Here is an 18,662-nt window from a genome sequence, read left to right as displayed (position 1 = left end):
CAAAGTCACTATGGTTGGATGTCTCTCTGAATTAAAAGGTTAGAGATGTCCTGAGGCAGATGGAATAAATCACATGAAAACAGGGCTGTAAGAAAAAAGCCAAATACTTGATCGAAAGACAGTGGTTGACCAACTCCCGAGCTCTGTAATATTCTCCTATATTGTGTTAACTCCTTTAAATATACTACTGTAATCAGGATTTTTAATCCTAAAGGTGAATGCTGGAAATCCATTTCTTTTTCTCAGTAGATTTTCAACAGTATCAACCTGCAAGCACATATATCTCGGTGTGATGCTTTTGAACAATCTTCAGACATCAGTAAAAGCCCGATGACTGGCTTTCAGAAGTTACTCGAAATCAGTGATTTCATTTTGGCACACCCGACAATGAAAGAAAAGAATCAAGCTACAAGTATCGTATTTTCTCTTTTCAAAAGCCTCCTGGAACAGTAAGAAGGAAGGTTTTGGTAACAACCTCCACTCTCCACGTGGCTTTCTTTTAACAAAGAGCGTTGCTGGTCCTGGGCCACATTTGACTCTCAGATACTTGTATGTGTGTCTTCAGCCAAATGCCGGTACTCATATAAGATTACATCATAAGTGGTTTTTATGTAAATTATCATATCACTGAAAATCACAAGCATTTGGAACAGATTAAAGAACTTATTTTGGAATTGGCTGCTCAGAAATAGAAACCTGCTTTTGGCAAAGTGTAACATGGCTTTAGTGCATCCTGAAAAGCCAGTGGGATGGTTCCATCCTCCAATGTGTTGTTTCACATGGCTTCTGAGGGCCCTAGACACGATCCAAAAATACCTTTTAAAAGACAGGTGACTGTGAACTGTAAATAAATGATCTGTAGCAAATCTCAGGCGGTCATAAACTATGGGGATAATCTGGCCCGCACCAAGACACCACTGATCAAATGGAACATCAAGACTTTGTTTGTAATAATATAAAAATAATTGGTCAATTTTTATCCTTTCGGTAAGAAGAAAATTAATTGCAGATTTATCATAATACACACGAAAGCTCTTTGATCTAATTTCATCACTTCTAAAACTTACCCAATTCAAACTTTAATTTTCCTCCCAAATTTCAATGAAGTTCTATCAAAACCACCTCATTAGAAGAGGTCATCCTGTCCATCGCCTTCACATGTGGTGGAACTGGCGGGCATCCACGGCCAAGTTCAGTTAAGGTCTCATGCTTTGGCCCAGAAACCATGAAAGGAACTCTCTTCCAAAATGCTTCACATGAGAATAAAATGTTTCCAAGTGTGGATATAGTTTAGAATGAAGATTCTATTTGTAATCAAGAGGCCTTTTATTTCTACTAACTGCAGTAACATGTTACAGCAGCTCTAAGAGAAAACTAAAGACTGGACTCTACAGCATTTAAAAACCAATCTTGCCAACATCTACCAGGTTGCCAGAATGACCACTGAACCCTTCCAAACCTGTGGCTACTTCACTGCCTGGAAATGACGAGCCTTGGTATCCTACATGAGGTAAGCATGTTAATTTCTCGATACGTTTTCCTTATTTATCCTAGATCTCTTTCACAGAATCACTGTTTTCACCCTGTCTAGGATCTTCTGGATCCTGTTAATTTGTACAGAGATCAAGTGTTTTCATTTCAAGGTCTGGTTTTCCCATTAACTTCTGGGACCTTTTACGAAGCAGGGTATAGCAAAATTGTAAGCTGTGTTATTCAAATGGCATTCCGGAAAACCTGTAAGGAGTCTAACACTATTTACAAATAATCCATAGGAGCAAGGAAGGAAATAGTAGCTTCACTATTCCAGAGGACCTGGAAGGAGAGCGAGATAAGGAAAATCTTCAGTCTGAAAGAAGACAATGCCCATCATCAAAGCATACAGGTAAAACGATGACAGTGACATTAAGCATGATGGCAGCCACTCAACATGTAGATGAAACGACAGATTAAAAACAATCCAAACCTCATATGAGGAGTTTTACTGCTATCCAGTCTCTAAAGAATTTTTCCTATCTGAAAACATTTGTAACAGTATACACGGTACGCTCCAAGGGATATTTTGAAAGTTCACAGATCTTGACAAAATTGTATGTAATAAGAAAAGGGGTGGGGGTAAATTTAGGTTATTCAACTGTATTTTTCTTAAATCTGAGTACTGTTAAAATGATTTGAAGTAACTTTCTAAACTGATTGCTTGACTGAATTTAATCAGGTGCTTCTTAAATTGCTTCCTTTTCTTCCTCCAACCAAATTTTGTTTTCTAGGCTTATGTGCAAGTAGAAAAACAGCATAGTATCTGTAACATATATGTTCAGTTACGTTATATATGCTTAATATATATGACTATATCATCAATGTTATAGATCTATAACACAGACACTGGTTTTACACATGTGTGTGTTTATTTGCAAGTATATGTAATTTTAGAGAAAAGAAAGCAGAAAATGTTGAAATGCATTATAAAGAGTAAAGTAATTGTCACTGGTTGAAAGTTTTTTTTTACTGAAGCATGAGCTCAAGTCAGTATCCTCTCTACCAAACCACCAAAATATTCATTTTACTCACTGTGAAGGGTCACCATCTACATCTCCAGATGAGTTCACTGTTGACATCAGAACTCACCCCCAAATTAGACAGCTTGAATACCAAAGCATGCGTAGAAACAAATGCAAATATTCTATTCTATGGCTGAAATACACATGGAACACTGAAAAATGTATGTGTCTCCTTTTCTGCCAACGAACATTTAAAACTCTATGTGGAAGTGAGGAAGCTGAAATGGACACAAATGGCAAAGAGCTGACCACATTTTGTCCCTGGTTGATATATGCAAAAAAGTGGGGGGAAATGTCTGAATACTCTCTCTAGACAGACGAGTTGCTTTAGAGAGAGGTTTGTAGCATGGGTTATAATGCACATGCTGTTGATCTCGGTTTAAGTAGTGGCAAGTAGAATTTTCCAAACCTGGACTTGAGCTGCAAAGGAAAACAAACTACTCAGGAATGTCCTTGAGGCATGCATTTCACTGTGGCCAAGTGCAACTGGGCGTGCATTACATGGGACGTCAGGGCCTGCTTCAGCGGACTAAGTAGACCATGAGCATTCTTCAAGCACAATGCGGAAGCTTTATGAAGTGGAGGAGAATCAGAGAATTTGGAACCATCTTCTCATTATGTCCCTTTAGAAGTGTCATTCCTCAGCTGACTGCTGTTTCAGGAATGCAAGTGATGGGAACAGACTTGGCCAGATGTTGGCCACAGGAGCAAGCAACTTTAGCAGCCAAAACGGCGCAACGGAAGGACAGCAGCTGAGACCGGTTCCGCTGTGGGAAGCAGGAGGCCGTGCGCGCTGGGCCCAAGATGACTGTATTATACAGTGTTCCTTCTGAGCCTGCATAACACATTCACCGGCGAGCCAGGGGCCTCCTAACTCTGTCAGGGGCCGAACGACACACAGCACACCAGAGGGCAATGCACAGTCAAAAAGAAAGAGAAAGAAAGAAGAATAAGAGAAAACAAGCAAAAACACGCGTCCGTTGGGCACAAACCTTCGGGCTCTGTGTTTTCTTTGTGGTGTACTTGCTTCAGCGGGCAGCAGAAGATTTCGTGACACTTAGCACGAAAGGGGGACTCTTTTTTCTTTAATTCCGCAGATTGGATGGAATCTTGCCGTAACATAATGTACTCCTGTGTGCCAGGGGGGGCGTCATCCAGAACTGTGGTCACCACACAACAAAATGAACTCAAGTTAGAGCTTCAGGAAAGCAGCGAGCATCTTAAATCCCATCTACTCCCGGGGAAGACTAAAGAAACAACATTCCTAAGAAAAGTTTCAAAGGAAAACGTTTACTAGCTTGCTGACGTTAGTTTTAGGGGCTGACTTTAAAATAATAAAGCCCTGTACTCAACTCTACAGACCTCTGTTGCTAGTACAAGGAAAAGGTAAGGGTGTGAAACTGTGCCAGAAGTACCATAAAACGCTTTAACACCAATAACCATATTGTACCTAAATAAACACCAAGTAGCCCTCACACATTGCAATTGCAGCTATAGGAGAAATACGGGCAGGCTGAACTGGCTGAGGTCCGCCAATTATCAGTGTATTTGCTGTTGCCTCTTTCTGTGGTCTCCTCCCTGGGAGAACTTGACTTTGGTGACTTTAACCCAACACACACCCAATCAGACAGAAGATTCAAGGGCGCTGCTCTTTAATCTTTGCTTTTCAGAGAGAACTGGGGCTGTCGCAGATATATTTCAGATATTCAGGACCCATTAATGAGGACAAGAAATTGTCGTGAGCCTCACAACCAACAGCAGATCTGGATCAAAGACCTACCTTGTTGAAGGGTGGGAGAGAGGGACCTGGTTCGCCAAATTTGGCCTTAGATAGATGCCCAGCCCCTCTCAGCTTGCCTTTTCTTTCCAGACCCTTTCTGCATTTCCTAAGCAAGACTGTGAATGTCTAAGCACTTTATCCCTGTAAAAACACGGGATCTGATTTGAAAGGGTCCCCACCGCAACACTCTTCAGCCTAAAAACCTCCCACCAAGAGGGGCTGGGGGGTGCAAATTCGATCTGCATTTGCAGAAACAGGGAACTGACCCCAGAATGGATATTTTTTTCTCTTTCACAACCTTCCCAATGAGGCCATTCCATTTTGCCAGGAGTGAGTCAGTGCCTTCTAAAGCTGTGATTAATGGCATGCTGACTCATCCTACACCCCCAAATGCATACACTTAGCATGCATTTAGAAGGACTGATACCACCAGCAACTTTCCCATCGGCAGAAGAACGCTGTGGTGTTTATAAAATATAAACAGCTTATGGTAGAAATTCGGTGGGACCTGAAGCTTCTGTGTTTGGCAAAACATTCCCAGCTCATTGTCTGGGATTTTAACGACCTTTTAAGAACTTTCTTTCATGTTGGGGTAAAAAAAAAATGGTAGAAAACCCAACAAAACTTTGAAATTAGCATTATGAGTTCAGAACAAGTTCTTGATAGATGGCTTGTATGTGGAACTGCTGTCTTCCTTTATAAGTCATTAAATTATGCAAGAAGGTGATGAATATTTTAGCCAGCTCTCTATTTTCCTCTAGCCTTCAGCACCAGTAATCAAAAATATTATATAGGCACACCATCACAGTTTTTCCTGGCAGAGAGTCCCCTTCATCTACTAGGAATGTGACTAGAACTCCATAGAATCTCGTTGTGAAACGCACATCTCTGCTAGCAACAGCTGCTATTCAAAACATTTGCAACCATTTCCTGCTATGAGCAGAGAGTTAGGATAATACAGACACTTATCAAATTCCAGCATCACAGCTGAAGACCAATTCTGGTTTTACCATCCAAAATATTTAAAGAAAACCTCCCAAACTTGGAACTCTTTAAAAAAAGAAACTCCCATGGTTATCTAGGAGCTAAGAAATTTCATTTTCACGCACTATGTATAAGAAACATATTTTAAGAGGAAAGGACAACTGGCTGGTTAAGAAGAAAAGAATAACTTTTTGATAATACACAGGGAACCTATCATTCAGAAGCTCACAATAAACATCAGGAAATTGTCTTCCACTCTCATTTTTCAATAGCAACAATGACGTCACAAATGGGCATTGTTGGAGATTAATGGCCAACTGAAGCTAATAGCCTTCTGCTGACTCTCTAGCCATCAGCTCTTCCCAGCTGGTCATTAATTCCCAGAAAATGCCTTGCACTGCCATCATTATTGTTTAATTAGATACAACTGGTTATCTGTAACATACAACAAAATTCTAATAAAAGGGACATGCTGACCGATACAAGAACCAGCCCCTAAATTCATCATGATGGGGAAAGCATGAAGGTCACAAAAGTGCAGGATAATTGCTTTCCACAAAATTCTCTCTCCTGTTCTTTCTTAAAATTGAATTCAGCGAGTGCAAAAGGTGCCAAGATGAGAGCATTTAAGGAGCCATGTGAGTAATAACCACAGGCATAGAACATTTCCTTAGAAATTGTGAACATCTGGGAGTTAATGGCTTTGCTTTGGGTCTCAGGCTGTCTCTACTCAACCTTAAACATCAGTCAGTTCAGGCAAAAGCACAAAAAAGCCAATCTATCAATGGCTTGGTGTCACATTGAAACAAGAGCTAGAAAGACTATGGACTGTTTAACCAGAAGTGATATTGTATAGGAAACACCTCACTTGGGTCTATAAAATTTCTGAACTTGAGGATATTCTACATGAAAAATTAGAACTATTATATCAAATTCATTTATTCCCAGGGCTCCCTCAGCTAGGACATTGGCTCTATGTGCAATGGCAGCAACAGGATTGGCAGGACACTTCCAACAGGACCCAAGCGCTAGGGCAGATGGGCACCTGAATTCAACTTCTCTAAAAAAGGCATGAGGATGCAAAACTTTCAAGGAATATTAGTTCTGTAAAAGGGAGAGGAGGCTTGTAAAGTAGCCAGCTCATCAAAACAGGAAAAAAGAATGCAATTCTTCTTTCCTTGGCTTAGTCCAATGTTTTCTGCCATTTTTCTCCTTCTAGTGCATTGCCTTCTTGTACGTGACCTCTATCCTCCAAAAATCACTCCTCCTTCTGTTCATTTGAGCCATTTGTCCACATTTATGCAATGACTCCTGCTGCCCTCCCCAACAATAGATTTATCCAATCTCGGAGGGAGACAAACGACTCCGGTGATTAGGGAGGCAATGGATTTTCACGAAGCCTCCTCCAGTTTCAGAGGCTCAACTTGACTCTTCCAGACAAATAAGACCGTAACAGTGGCTCATGGTTGATTTCTGGGCCATGAGACCCCATATTTTGAGGAAGGTTGCTGAGCCCCATGACAATGGCTACTGGAAGGTAGGCCTCTTCTGGGAAATTGCACCCACATAGTCAGTGCCTTTGGCCTTGATCACCCAGCCCGCCTCCTAGGGATTGCAAAGTCCCACAGGAATGGTCAAGAGTTGGGAGAAGACAAGTGCACACATGCAAATCCACACATCCAGACACGCAGACACTGTCAGGTGGCATACTCAGACATGGAAGTAACAAGAATAAGTGACTTTAGGGGAGAGGGTTGATTGTTATGAGCACAATTTATGAAAGAACTGGGGCCTGTTATAAAAGGTGTTCTATTGACTAACCATTTGGGTGGGCAAATCTGCATCAAGAATTGGGTTTCCCAACGGCATCACTGGATTGTCACTAAACCAGCCCCACTCTCCTCTAGGTCTCTCAGCAATCACCAAGATCAAGGACAGGGGTAAGAGGGGGCAGTTATGGCAAGGGAAGGGGCTTTAAGTCTAAGCCTGATGACCTAAGCCTAAGCTACTCATGTTCACAGAGATACAGTATTCACATTTACAACTAAACATAGAGAAAGCAATGATCTCTAGTAAAACTGAATCACTGATAAAAAAAAAAAAATAATCCCAATGTGGGGCGCCTGGGTGGCTCAGTGGGTTTAAGCCTCTGCCTTCAGCTCAGGTCATGATCCCAGGGTCCTGGGATCGAGCCCTGCATCAGGCTCTCTGCTTGGTGGGGAGCCTGCTTCCCCCCCTCTCTCTGCCTGCCTCTCTGCCTACTTGTGATTTCTGTCTGTCAAATAAACAAATAAAATCTTTAAAAAAAAATCCCAATGTAATGTACCTATAATCCCAATGTAATGTACCTACATTTATCCCTATTTTTAAAAATAATCCAGTTGTTTTACTCTGTAACTTTTACCAATAAATACAAATATTTAGTAGTATCACAAACACCCCCAACATCATCCTCCATGTCATTCCAAACAAAATTTCTTGAGAGATTACTAAGTGCAAACTCTTTGCCTTAGAGCATAAGGAAATAAAGCTCAGGAAGGGGACATACCTTGTCATGTCACAGAGTTACTGGAAAAGCCCAGCCTGGAAGCCAGGATTCCAGTGTGTTTACCAGCAAATCTAAAGTAAGACCACTCTGCACCAATGCTGTATATTAAAAAACTCTTCAACACGACTTAGCTTAAAAGATCACCCCTGCCTCCAACAAAGTTCCGTCATTCAAAGACGGAAAAGCAACCAGACACAGCCTAGGAGACCATTTAGATAATGCCACGTATGCACCTGCTCCCTCACCAGGCCGCTGGGATTTGTGAGGTTTGCTGGCTTCAAGTTGGAAACAGTTAACAAGCCCCCAATTACTCGATGATGCTGTTTTTTGCTTTAAAATGAACTCTTCAAGAGATGACTCAACATAATTAATGAAACATGATTTTAAATCACAGCAAACCTGAGATCACCAGAGCTATGGAAATGAAATGATTGGAGCTACCAATCAAAGTTATTAGACAGATATAAGTGACTCCAAGAAACAAATACATAAAATACCTATGAATCAGAAAATGTGGCAAAGTACACATGTTATCAAATGCCCTTGCTTAACGAGAAAAAAGTAAGAAGAAAATCGAGTAATTGGAACAAATTACTCTTCCATGTCACTGAGCACCTGTCATGCTGAAAGTACATTCAGCCACAGGGTATTACCTCAAGACCTCCATTTTGCCTTCTGACTAACCGTCTATTACTTATCTGTAATGATATTTAAGCTTTACTGCTACAGCAGATACGATCAAGATGGCAGGTGTAAATGTAAATGGGTAACTTAAGTAATTCTCTTAACAGAATCCAATACTAATAATCAACATAAAAACAACCTTAAAATCCTTCTAGAAATTTCAGTTCCCTTTTTCTTGGCAACCTCCCCCATCTCCATCCAGCCCTCTCAACCATGATTAGGACTTTCTCCTAAGTTTTTTGTTTGTTCCAGCTGTTTTGTTCTTTTCCTGGTAGAATGCAATGCGGACTCTCTATCATGGTAGTTTCCCTTTTCCTCAATTCCATCAATGCCTCTCTTCTTCCTACTCACACTAGATTCTTCCATTAGTGTCTACAATATGGCAGCCTTTTCCTGCCTAAAGGCTTTACACTTGTTGTTCACCATGACTCCTGCTCTATGTCCTTCCAGGTTCTACTTAAATGTCACCTCCTCAGACATGTCTTCTCAACTACCATAGGTAGGTCCGTACTTGCCACAACTGTAATTTTTAAGTGCATGCATGTACGTATGCACGTATGCATGTGTCTCATCTCACTCTCCCCACAAGAACACAAGCTCTCTCAGGCAGGAACATTATTTGTCTCTTTTATCACTCTACAGCTTTTCGGTTATCATTATCGGCTTTTACTGAAACCTTAGGTTGATAATTATTTTCATATATATGTCTTTCCTTCACAACTTGAATGTAAGTTCCCAGAGGGCAAGAAACAGTCTTTTGGCATCATCTTTGCTTTCCCTAATGGCCCACAATGCTTTGCACACATAAGATCACTCCGATCTGGGGATAATCATGCCTCCACTGAAAGCGTGTACTAAGAAGGTGGCTTCATAAATGGAAGGGGTTCTGCCCGCACATTGTCTGGCCACTGGCAGGCACACAGCAGTAGCAGCCTTGGAAGAAAGGCTGTCTGGGACAGAGATGACACCATTGAGCATGGCACTGTGGCAGTTAGTAAACCAGAACCCTCCCCCCCACCCACTGGCTCTGTCTCATGACGGACCTTCTGGGTGACCTCTGGAATGCCACTTCACCTCTGAACCTCAAACTTCCCATTTCAAAAATAAGTGATGGGTCCTAGGCCAGTTTCTTTGGGGCTAGATAATTCTTTGTTTTGAGAGGCTGCTCTGTGCACCAAAGGATGTTTAGCAGCTTTCCTGGCTCTACTCCACTGGTGTCAGGAGCACCCTCCCCCACCCTGCCCCAGCCAAGTTGTGATCACCCGAACCATCTCCAGATATTGCCAAATGCCTCTCCCTAGCAGGATGAAGGCAAAATCACCTTAGCTGAGAATTGCTGGATTTGAGGATGGGTAAAGTCCCTCTAGTTTAGAAAACTCTTTGTAAAGAATAAGCATCAATCCTGGAAGTCCCACTGTGACCCGTGGAGATGCTCAGCGGCCTGCAGGGACCCAGCTGTTCCATTTGGGTAAGGAATACTACCCCACTCAGTCCAGACCAGAAAGAGAGGAAAATGCACCGGGGAACATGCCAATCACCTAGGCAACAGAAAGTCTTTGGCGAGATCTAAAGCATGACTGCTACACATTGGTGGGGTCATTACTCAGCCTAAGGCAAAGGCTTTGTCCCATGAACGATGACACAGGGCAGCACCAATGGCAAGCATCCTCAGGATCTGTTGGGAAAAACAGGTGGGGCCCGGCCAACCAAAGACCTGGCAGGGGTGAGAGGTAAGAAGACAGGCTGGGAAACCCTCTCTGACCTTATCCAGGGAGCTTTCTTAAAGCCTGGCCTTTCCATCTTCTAAAGGCCCAAGTCACCAGGGAGGATGCATCCTCCTACTGAAGACAGAAATAAGTCCATTAACAAGAAAAGAGGCAGCTGCCACCAGCAGAGCAGAGCGTGCCTTCGGAGGTCCTGTGCCCCTGCATGAACGACCTTTGGTTTATCCCTGCTGCCATTCTGAGCACACAAAGAATAGCGAGACCACAGAGAAATACACTCCACCTGAGCTTACTGGCCTTGCTGCCCATCTCAATGGCACAGTTCAAGATGCTGACACCAGCCTGTTCCTTGCATGTTGTCCAGCTTTATGTCCTTGCATCCCCCTGCCATGCACCCTGCCCAAGTCCCAGCCAAACTGAAACAGCTGTCGTACTCCTCTAGAAAGCTCGTGGAGACACAGGCGGCTGGGCCCCCTCCCTCTGAGTTTCTGATTGAGGTGGTCAGGGCTGGAGCATGAGTGCTGGAATCTCTAACAAGTCCCTAAGGGCTGTGCCTGTTGGCTAAGGACCACATGTGGAGAACGACAGCCCCAGCTGTTGGTTTGCCTCTCCCAGCCAACTGCATTGTCCTCAGCCCAGTGCAAACACAGTCTGAACCAGCGGTTCTCAGCTGTGGTGGAGCAGGAGCAGGACCAGGGGAGTTTTGACAAAGTAAGATACCCATGGTGCCAGAGCAGATCAATTCAACCAGAATCTGCAGGCTGGGCCAGAGCCCTGGTAGGTTTCCAAGCTCCTCAGCTGAATCAAGGGCACAGCTAGCGTTGTGAGCCTTTCTGCACTATCCCCAGTGAAAAGGGCTCTTTTCTCCTTGAAGAACAGGCTCTGGCCTCCAGTCATCTTACTATTCCCATTTCTTTCCATATCTCAGCCCAGCGTGGCCACAAACAAAATTGTACAGCCATCCACATCCCCACGTAGCAGCCCCGTTCCAGTGTGAGCTTGTTCTACGGTGGTTTGTCCACAACTCTACCATAGCGTTAATCTACCCCTGCCCTCTGTTCGTATGATTTTTTCGATATGACTCTCTCACCAGCCAGTTTTGTTGAACTGAGTCAAACCAAGCTCTATTCTTATTAATGCCCCTCAAGGTCCATGTCTTGGGCTAGTGAGACCATGTGTCTTTGCCTGAAGCCAGCCCATGATGCTTCATCTCGATACCCTAGTCCTGCCTCCTCAGCTCCTCATCCTCGGGGTCCACACAGTATTTCAAAGTTTACATATGCTACAGTCTCAACCATAGTACAGTCTAAGCTCAGTCACAAAACAAAATGGAGCCAAGAATTCATCGGGAACTTTGTTGGTGATTGGTTAAATACGCTGGCCCTTCTTTTATGACAACACACAATAAGGAATTCGGGCTATGTTTCCCAGAAATTGCTTCCTTGAACCCTGTAATTCAGGGGTTCTCCACCCTAGCTGCAGAATCAGAATCATCTGGGAAGCTTTTATAAAATGCTCACCTCTAGAGATTCTCATTCAATTGGTCTCATAGTGGGGTATGGGTCTTGGTAGGCCTTAAGAAGCTTCTCAGGTGTTTCTAAGGTTCAGCTGGATGGCAAACCAATGTGTCTAATTGAGGGAACAAGAGAAAAATTAAAGCCACAAGTGTAAGCACGATTGACTATGAAGATGTTTTCCTGAGCACAGAAGGAAGAGCTCTAAAGAAAGGAGGACTTTCAAGTGCTAGGCCCCTTAATTAAGTAAGGAATACAAATGGATCGCTCAAGGAGTAAGTTTCAAAAGCCTTAGGGCATGTGGCAGGGTGTAATGACAAAGGCCTTACAATCAATCCGTCCTGGTTTCAAATCCTAGCTGTTCTTAAAGGAGGGCCCTGAACCAGCAGTACCCATATCACATAGGAGCTTGTTAGAAATGCAGACTCTTAGCCTTGCCAAGTTCACACCAACAAAATCAGAATCTGTCTTTACAGAACATTCTGAGGTGACCACTGGGCACCTTGAAGGCAAGACACACCTAGAGCAGTGGCTGGTGCACAGTGGGGACTCTGTCTGGGTTCGTTCCCTTCTCTCCTGAAGCCAAACAATCTGGCAGCACTTCAATGTACAATCATGGCAACTCTGCCATGGGACAGAGGAAAGAGCTCGAGACTCGGGAAACCCCTGCCACCTCTGCCATGACCTTGAGCTTGTCCGTTTCCATCTTTTACAGGTAACCAAACTGAATCACAGTGGTCAACAGGGCTGTTGTAAGAATTAAAAGAGATGATGTGTGTGGAAGAAACCAGCACAACGCCTAGCCCTCGATAGGGACTCTGTATGCACAAAGTCCTCCCTGAGTATCAACTGAGGCGGAATTCAAGTTAACAAGGAGGTGCCTTTTCCAAGCAAAACACGTCAACCACCTACATTCTTGCTAGTCTCCATAAGGCTTCACACAACCTTCGTTTTAGTTTTCTAACCAAAATAGGGGGATTGGCCCACAAGAGGAAAAAAAAAATGGCCGTACCCCTCACAGAGCAGTAAACTGACAAATGGTATTTCTTCCAGAATGACACTGGCATTTCTCAAAAATGTTTAATTGAGACTGGATTCACTGAAACATTTTATTTGGTCTCACTCATCTTGTTCTTAAAGCAGAGTGCTTCTGGCCACAGTGTCTTAAAGACTGAAACCCTAGGGGCGCCTCGGTATCTCAGCCTGTTGAGCGTCCAAGTCCTAGTATCAGCTCAGCTCATGATCTACCAGGTGTGGGACCGAGCCCCGCGCTGGTCTCCGTGATCTGCGTGGAGTCTGCTTCAGATTCTCTCTCCCACTCCCTCTCTCTCTCAAATAAACACAATCTTAAAAAAAAAAAAAAAGAGGGGCGCCTAGGTGGCTCAGTGGGTTAAAGCCTCTGCCTTTGGCTCCGGTCATGATCCCAGGGTCCTGGGATCGAACCCCGCCTTGGGCTCTCTGCTCAGCAGGGAGCCTGCTTCCCTTCCTCTCTCTCTGCCTGCCTCTCTGCCTACTTGTGATCTCTGTCTGTCAAATAAATAAATAAATAAATATTTAAATAAAATCTTTAAAAAGAGAGAGACTGAATCTCTAGGCAGCCTGTAAAGATGGCTGCACTGCGGATGCCAGACATTGCTTTTGCATCAAATTCTGCCTCTCCCTCCATGCCTAAATAGCGAGGAAAGGGCATCATTCAATAAGTGGCCTTTCCCTTCAGACACAATAAGCTAAGGGGATGGTTCCCAGGTAACTCATGGCCTGATGCATGTTTGTTCCAGCCAGCCTTGCCCTGTGTGTGTGTCTATCTGTCAGAGGCTTTGCTTTTAATGCCTTTGCTTTTAATAAACATTAGTCCAGGAGTTTGGCTTGGGCTCACAAAATGATGTTATGGCCACCCACAGCAACAGCCTGAAATCTCAGCTTTTGATCTTAAGACCTTTTGGGGCAACAGCACAGGCTAAATGGCTATAGAAAGCCTATTTTCACCTGTCAGTCTTTCCCATTTTTAGAGCATTAAATCTCAGATGACTGGGGTTTCTTCACCAATATATAAGAGAACACACTCTCAAGCACAGCACCCATGTCCTCCTACGAAATGTGCTCAGCGACACCATACTTCTTCCCATGGCGTGCCTCAAGAGTCCTGCCCTACTCATTGTCATTATCTCCCTCACATTCTTATTTCATGTTTTGAAAGCGAATCTCTGATTAGAATCTCATGGTGGCTCCAAGTCACTGCGGATGTCTTTAGAGTTCAGGAAACCCCACTTTCCAGGCTCTCTTAACAGCCAGGAATTCCTTGGTCCTAGTGATCATAACTGAAAAGAAATATTGTAATGCAGCTTGAAAATAACGACTGGGAGAGGGATGAATGCCATCAAATGCACATCTACCTCTCCCTATATCCCCCCAAAAGATATCTAAGTAGCAAACTCATTGTACTTTCTTAGTCAGGGAATAGTACCCTTATTTTCAAGCAAAGAGGGTTCCCTTATTTCCCCTTCTTGCTAGTGTTCTGTGGTCACATATGCCTCTATCACCTATGGATGCTCCTTCCACCAAGGTGACATGGATAGAAGTTCACTCAAGTCCATTAGCAGCCTGTCATGACTAACCCTTCGGCAGGAACCATACAGCAAATACCAACATCTGGGCTGATCTAGAAAAACCACTTCTCAGAAACAATAAAAAATGTGTATGTCATCGCGGCTGTGTGCTACCTGGCATTCTACGGAGTGTGGCTGTGCCTGTGATTTGAAAAACAGTAAAGGAGAAAGAAGGCCCAAGGAACGAAGGCAGGAAAAATCTCCTCCAGTTGATGAAGATGTGAGTCCTGGCAGGTCTTGTTTCATTTAAAATATGCACTGGTTACCTCCTCTCCCTAGTTAGTCACAAACCGTAGTCATGCTCATGAAAAGGCAGTCAGTTCAGTCCAGCTGCAATGTCATTTTCATTAGCCTGCAAGTTCAAAGGGTCCTTGACAATTTCAGGAAATGCTGTAGAAGAATTCTTACCCCTTAGGTGGCTGTAAGACGCACATTTTTTTTTAACTCTAAAAAGACTTTATCTGAGAGAGAGAATGAGAGAGAGAGAGCATGAGAAGGGGGAGGGTCAGAGGGAGAAGCCGACTCCCTGCTGAGCAGGGACCCTGATGCAGACTCGGTCCCGGAACTCCAGGATCATGACCTGAGCCGAAGACAGTCGCTTAATCGACTGAGCCACCCAGGGGCCCCTTAGAGGCACATTTTTAGCTAATGGAAAGCATTACAACAAAGTTCCCAATGACAATAGCCCCGAGATCCAGGAAATAATTCTAAAAAAGCGACATGCCTATTCAATGAGTGCTTTTCTTTGCACTCACGCCTGCCATAGTCTCTGACTCCCCATTCAGTAAATAGAGCTGGTGTTTCTTCTCAGGAGGGCTGTCCCTGTAGGATTTACAGATGGGAGAAGATATCGTGCCAGGTTAGAACCCACTCTCAATTTGTTTGAGAGGAATTTTGAAGCACATGGTATTTGAGTTTGTTTACTCTTGGCAACATTTCTGTTTAAGAAGAAGGCATTACAATTATTTTAAAAGCCTCAAGCCATCAAATGTCCTTAAAATAGCATTTAATGATTTAGGTGTAAATGAATCATAAACACTTAGATTAAACTTCCTCCTCCTTCCCTATAAACCCAGCTGGGTAAGTAAGGTTTTAACAAAAGAGCACTCAGTGTGCTCCATCCCTTTCAAAGTAAGGTCATCTGACGGGGGCTCCAAGCTGGGTCTGGTGCTCACATTTAAAACATTAGGAGTACGCACAGTATATTTTTTAAAGGAGTAAAATAGAGTGCCTGATGTCTACTACACACTTTCCTATACATTTCTTTTTTTTTTTAAAGATTTTTTATTTATTTGACAGAGATCACAAGTAGGCAGAGAGGCAGGCAGAGAGAGAGTGGGGGAAGCAGGCTCCCTGTTGAGCAGAGAGCCCAATACAGGGCTCGATTCCAGGACCCTGGGATCATGATCAGAGCCGAAAGCAGAGGCTTTAACCCACTCTGCCACCCAGAAATGAGTCACATACATTTCTAACATCCACAACAACCCCACGAGACAAGTATCCTTATTGTCCCCACCTGCCACAGAGGAAACTCAATGTCATAGAGGTTAAGGAACACGTCCGGGATAACCCAGCTATCAAGCTGCAGAGTGGGATTCAAACCCAGGTCTTCATGTCTCTACAGCCTATATTCTTACTCGCAATACCCTATCTGATAATCATTCATACACCAAGTAGGCAGGATAACGGCCCCTCCAAGATGTCCACATCCTAATCCCTGGAATCTGTGACTACGTCACCTTAAAGTAGCAGATGAAATTAAGGTTGCTAAGCAGTTGATGTGTAGATGGAGAGAAGCCTAGATTATCCAGGTGGTTCCAGGGGAGTCAAAGGAGCTCTTAAGATCAAAAGGAGGCAGAAGAGTAGGGCAGAGAAATGGAAAAGAAGGGGCAGGACAGGTTAAAAGTATGAGAGGACCCAACCTACTGTTGCTGGCTTTCAATACCGAGGAAGGAGGCCATGAGCTAAGGAATCCACATAGCCTGTAGAAGCCTGTAGAACCCACCTAGCAGGAAACTGGGATCTCCGTGCTACCAGGAACTGAACCCTGCTAAGAACCCAAAAGAACAAGGGGACAGATCCTCCTTTAGAACCTCCAGAAAGGCATGCAGCCATGCCAAGGCCCAGAGATGTGCATCTCCCTTCTGACCTACAGAATTACATGATACAAACCTTACATTGCTTAAGCCGCTAAGTCTGTGATAATTTGTCACGGCGGAAATAGAAAACTAATATGATATCCAAAGTTTAATGCCGAAAAACTAACTCAAGTTTACAGCTCATAAACCCTTCTACAGCTATTTTAATAACAGTAATCAAGGGGTGCCTGGGTGGCTCAGTGGGTTAAGCCTCTGCCTTCAGCTCAGGTCATGATCCCAGGGTCCTGGGATCGAGCCCCGCATCAGGCTCTCTGCTCAGTGGGGAGCCTGCCTCCCCCTCTCTCTCTGCCTGCCTCTCTGTCTACTTGTGATCTCTGTCCAGTAAATAAATAAAATCTTTAAAAAAAATAACAGTAATCAAATATTATATATGGAACTGATGTATTTTTATTTTCAGCCTGAGAAGAAAAAATATGCACAAAGATGCTTCCTATGGCCTTTTCACTTTCTATTCCCTCCATAATATTACCTTTCAATATTCTTTCAACAAATACTTATTGGGAACCTACTCTAAGCCAGGCATCACTAGTCAATGCATACAGTATATAGCAGGTAGAAAAAAAAATGTAGACCCAAACCCTTGCCCTCATGCAGTTTACACATCTGGATGGGGGGTAAACAGTAAGCAAATCAGAATGATGAGTCCCCCAAGGGTCCCTGAGTCACTCATGGGAAGAGAGCTGCTTTGAATTGCTGCTAGACCCACATACGTGAGATATAATCTTTTACAGGGTAAGCATCGGCCGTGTCAGCTTTCTGTCCCTGGAGTATAACCCAGCCTCACCGAGAATGTGACGTTGGAGCAAAGGCCCAAATGAAGTGTGGGACACAGTGAGCCAAGGAGATATCTAGGAGGAGAGCATTCTCAGTAGAGGGATCCAAAATGCAAAGACCCTGAGGGAGGACCACGAGTTGTTGTTTTTGTAGAAAATGAAGGCCAATGTGGCTGAATTGAGAGAAGGAGGGGAGGAGTGATAGGAGGTCAGAAAAGGAATGGGAGTCCTGCTCATGAAGGCCACCGTAATAACTGGCTTGAATTCCAAGGGGCAGGGAGCCATGGCCTGGTCTCAGGCAGAAGAGGGATGGGATCTGGCTTGGGTGTTCAAGAGCTCACTTTTGCTGCCATGTACAGAAGGGATTTCAGGGGAGAAGAAGCAGAGAGACTGCTGAGGAAGCCACTACTCTGATTTAGGTAAGAGATGATCATAGTACTTAGTGGTGTAGGCAGAAAGGATTCTGGGTACATATTCTAGGAACATAGACTCTTACGAACAGAAGTTCTATCTAGAATAAAGAAGAAGTGATTACATATATACATATCATATATATATGATATACATATATCATATATATATATATATATGTAATATTACTCAACCGTAAAAGAGAATAAAATCTTGCCATTTGCAATGACGTGGATGGACCTAGAAAGGATCATGTGAAGTGAAATCTGGCAGTCAGAGAAAAACAAACAGCATATGATTTCACTTATGGGTGGAAGCTAAAAACCAAAACAAATAAACAAACAAAAAATGAACTCAAATACAGAGCAACTGGTAATTGCCAGAGGGGAGGTGGGTGGGGGGATAGGCAGAGTAGTGGGAGGGGATTAAGAGGTATGAACTTCCAGTTATAAAATAAGTCAAGGAGATGGAAAGTATAGCACAGGGAATGCAGTCAGTCATATTCTAGTAACCCCGTGTGGTGACAAAGAGCGACTACCCTTATTCCAGCGAGCACTACCCTTATCACAGAATTGTTGAGTCACTACATTGTACACCTGACACTAATAAAACACTGTGTGTCACATACACTTCAATAAAAAATGAATTAAAAAAAAACTTATATCTAACAGTACGCAACATCTAACAACACTATTAATACAGATCCCTTTGGCTAATGGTAATTCCATGGACTCTACAGCTGCCAGAGGGAAAATATTGACTGTGGACTAGCTAATTCTGCTCTTCAGACCTTGGAGGGACACCATCTTACCCTGAGCTCTCCCCTGCAGTATCTCATTGGATTAAATGCATCTCTACAGAATATGGTCAAGTACATACCAGCAAACATTGACATTGCAGGAGAGTATTCATGGCGGTGGTGGA

General features: G+C 43.5%; 1 protein-coding gene across 5 annotated transcripts in view; it reads right to left on the bottom strand.

The window, feature by feature from the left end:
• Positions 1 to 18,662, bottom strand: part of FGF13 (fibroblast growth factor 13) — a 493,670-nt gene that overhangs the window by 187,066 nt on the left and 287,942 nt on the right. For 4 of the 5 annotated variants that reach the window (XM_047716160.1, XM_047716157.1, XM_047716159.1 and 1 more), the window contains exon 3: positions 3,548 to 3,715. The exons of the other annotated variant lie outside the window; for it this stretch is intronic. In XM_047716160.1, coding sequence (XP_047572116.1) covers positions 3,548 to 3,715 — 168 coding nt within the window. The remainder of the gene's footprint in view (positions 1 to 3,547; positions 3,716 to 18,662) is intronic. 5 annotated transcript variants of the gene reach the window in all.

The sequence above is a fragment of the Lutra lutra genome, chromosome X (genome assembly GCF_902655055.1).
Source record: "Lutra lutra chromosome X, mLutLut1.2, whole genome shotgun sequence".
NCBI classification, from domain to species: Eukaryota; Metazoa; Chordata; class Mammalia; order Carnivora; family Mustelidae; genus Lutra; species Lutra lutra.
Note: the sequence above shows the minus strand (reverse complement) of the source record. Positions and strands in the feature narration are given on the sequence as shown.